We start from the raw sequence: 2,714 nt of genomic DNA, 5'->3' as shown, positions 1-2,714 counted from the left end.
CTTCATATCACAAGAAACCATTTTATTATGAATGCATTCTTATCTCAACTATCAAACAATTTCTAGTCTCCTAACAGTCGAGTCCACCTCAAACTACAATGAACCAGATCTTTACTCCCTACCTGTTCGAGTTGGTCTCAAGCAACAGCAGGGGCGTACTCCACCAGGTGGTCGAATGGGGGACTCCCAGGAGAAAGAAGGATCAGACTTTCTGGGATTACTTGATAAAGGAGAAAGGGTATACCAACGCAGAGTTGAAGAGGGGATTTAACCACTCCGAAAGAGAGAAACTAAAGAATAATGATATGAGCAACTTCGATGTGTCGCAGTTGTGCCAGTGCATACAGTATGGATGCGAGGGACTAGCTCCACCGAAAGACCCACGATGGACGAAGCCCTTGGACACTCTCGAGTACTACGTGATTGCTCTGAAGACGTTCAGGAATGACTTCATGCATGAAGAGTTCACCGTCGACGACAACGAAACTTTCCTGGAAAAAGTAGAAGAACTAAGAAACTTGTTGAATAAGATTCTCAGGAAAGCATCAGTGGTGTACAATGTCGATATCACTCATATATTGCAGAAACTCAACAAAAAAATCAGTGACATCACAAGAATACCTTTGTATAGGGGCAACAACAGTGAATTAATTTATAAAAAAATCTGTCAGTTTGTATATCATACCGGGAAACTGGAATTAAAGGAAAAATACCAAGAGATGTCTGTTATTGGGCCAGTCACAAATTTACTAGATAACAGCTTAAATGTAAATGTGCGAGTGGACAAGATTTTTACCAAAATGCAGATAGAAGAAGAAAAAGCTCATTCCTTTGAATACGTGGAATACGAAAATCTTCTACAGTGTATAGAGAACAGACAAGACCATAAGGACAATATTGTTTTACTGGTTGAAGGACCAGCAGGGGTTGGAAAGACGACGCTCACTCGGAAAATGATCAGTGACTGGGCCTCAGAAAGAAGTTCCATGGAGAATCTCACAGATTTCCATATGGCTTTTCTAACCGAATGCAGAAACAAAGACATCTCCTGCCTTGAGCAACTTTTAAGCACCCTTATGTCTAAAGTAAGTAATGAAGTTCCAGACAATGATTTGGTCAAGTACATTCGCGACAGAAAGATTTTGTTTATAGTTGATGGGATTGACGAGCTTAACCAGTCCTCAGATAAAGTTCTGGAAGAGATAATGAATCTGGGAGAGACTGCTGACGTCACTGTTATTTGCACAACTCGGCCTAACAGAGTGAGTGACTTCAGGCAAAGAGTACCAGAGAATTTCGAGATCATTCACATGAAGGTCATGGGGATCGAAGAGAGCAAAAGAGAAGACTTTGTGATAAATTACAGCAGAGCTCTAAATGGTGAAGGCCAGAGAGACATTTCGGGTCTCCTTCGGTATCTAAAAGAAAGTCGCTTGCACGACCACTGGAAATTGGCTTTCAACTTGGTCCTTGTGACAATACTGTGGTTCCTTGACCCTGATGCTGTCAACAAGATGACAACAGCAACTGAACTTTTTGTCAAGACACATGAGTTAAGTCAGAAAAAGCTGAAACAAAGACTGCTTGATCATAAGAAAAGTGGAGAGTCAGACTCTAATAGAGTAAGCGAAAAAGTAGATACATTTCTCAAGAAGTTAAGCAAAGAAGCTTTAAACAACCACTACAGAGATGATACGGTGTTATCTTCAGCTTCAGTGGAGAGGCTCATGGATGTATGTAAGAGTCTCCAATTACCCAAAGCAGAGGTCCTTGGATCTTTCCTGATCCATGCAGTTTCAGTGACGGATCAAACTTTAGAAAAGTATAGCTTTCCCCACAAGGGGCTTCAGGATTTCCTCTGTGCGCTCCATATTAAGGAAAATCTTATTAGTCATGACATAGACATTTCCCGAATAATGCAAAGCATTAGAATCACACTTCTTCTCTGCAATGTATCATCAAACGCCAGTGCGACATATTAGAAGTAACAAGAAAAAGTGCAGAATTAGAATGGAACGTATCAGATTCATCATTAACTATCTATAGTGTTCTGGAAAATACAGTCAAAGAGGCACAGAAATATGATGCTAATGAGCACAATGTAGCAAAGATGGAGTTGGTCAAACATCAGAATATCTTCATTCACCTGATTGGTCTTCTGTACCACAGGGGAAAATCCCTAAAGAAGACAGATGTAAGGAACTGGTAACTTACTGAAAAGGCTCTGGCATCAAGGACAGGTCTCAGTGGCTAAGCTTGCTGTTCGAGGTCAAGTGTGACGAGACAGTCAGCAAATACATCGCACAGGCCATGGACCTCAAGGAGAGGATACAAATAACCGACAGCCAAGTAACGGCTTACGCGAGTGTACTGAGTCACGCGCGGCCTTCGCTGTAGAGATCGACATTAGCGGGGACCCGCAGGATGTCCCTCGCCTCAAGGATCTTCTCTCCATTATCGGGCAAAGAACTGGAAGACAGATCTGCGGTTTCAACATGACTTCCGGTACATGAAGGGCCGCACCAGCATCCTCGATGAAACGCTGCAGGAATACTTTCGAAGGTAAGGTTTTTGTTATATCACTTTTGTCAGTCCGAACTGCTTTCAACATTAAAGTAAGATTTAAAAATATATATTGTTTGCATATAAAACCGAAATTAGATTACTATGTGCACTTTATGTACAGCCTTTATCAAGTAAACACTGAAGCTGGC

The 2,714-nt window shown here is 41.5% G+C and overlaps 1 protein-coding gene across 1 annotated transcript in view; it reads left to right on the top strand.

Annotated features, from left to right (window-relative positions):
* Positions 1 to 40: 40 nt before the first annotated feature.
* LOC119591595 overlaps positions 41 to 2,714 on the top strand; it is a gene marked incomplete in the record, with an annotated part of 8,258 nt that continues 5,584 nt past the window's right edge. Inside the window, 5 exon segments of the mRNA XM_037940356.1 lie at positions 41 to 1,971; positions 1,974 to 2,183; positions 2,186 to 2,389; positions 2,392 to 2,457; positions 2,460 to 2,562. Of these exon segments, the coding sequence (XP_037796284.1) occupies positions 99 to 1,971; positions 1,974 to 2,183; positions 2,186 to 2,389; positions 2,392 to 2,457; positions 2,460 to 2,562 (2,456 nt within the window).

This window comes from Penaeus monodon, chromosome 28, assembly GCF_015228065.2.
Source record: "Penaeus monodon isolate SGIC_2016 chromosome 28, NSTDA_Pmon_1, whole genome shotgun sequence".
NCBI lineage: Eukaryota > Metazoa > Arthropoda > Malacostraca > Decapoda > Penaeidae > Penaeus > Penaeus monodon.
Note: the sequence above shows the minus strand (reverse complement) of the source record. Positions and strands in the feature narration are given on the sequence as shown.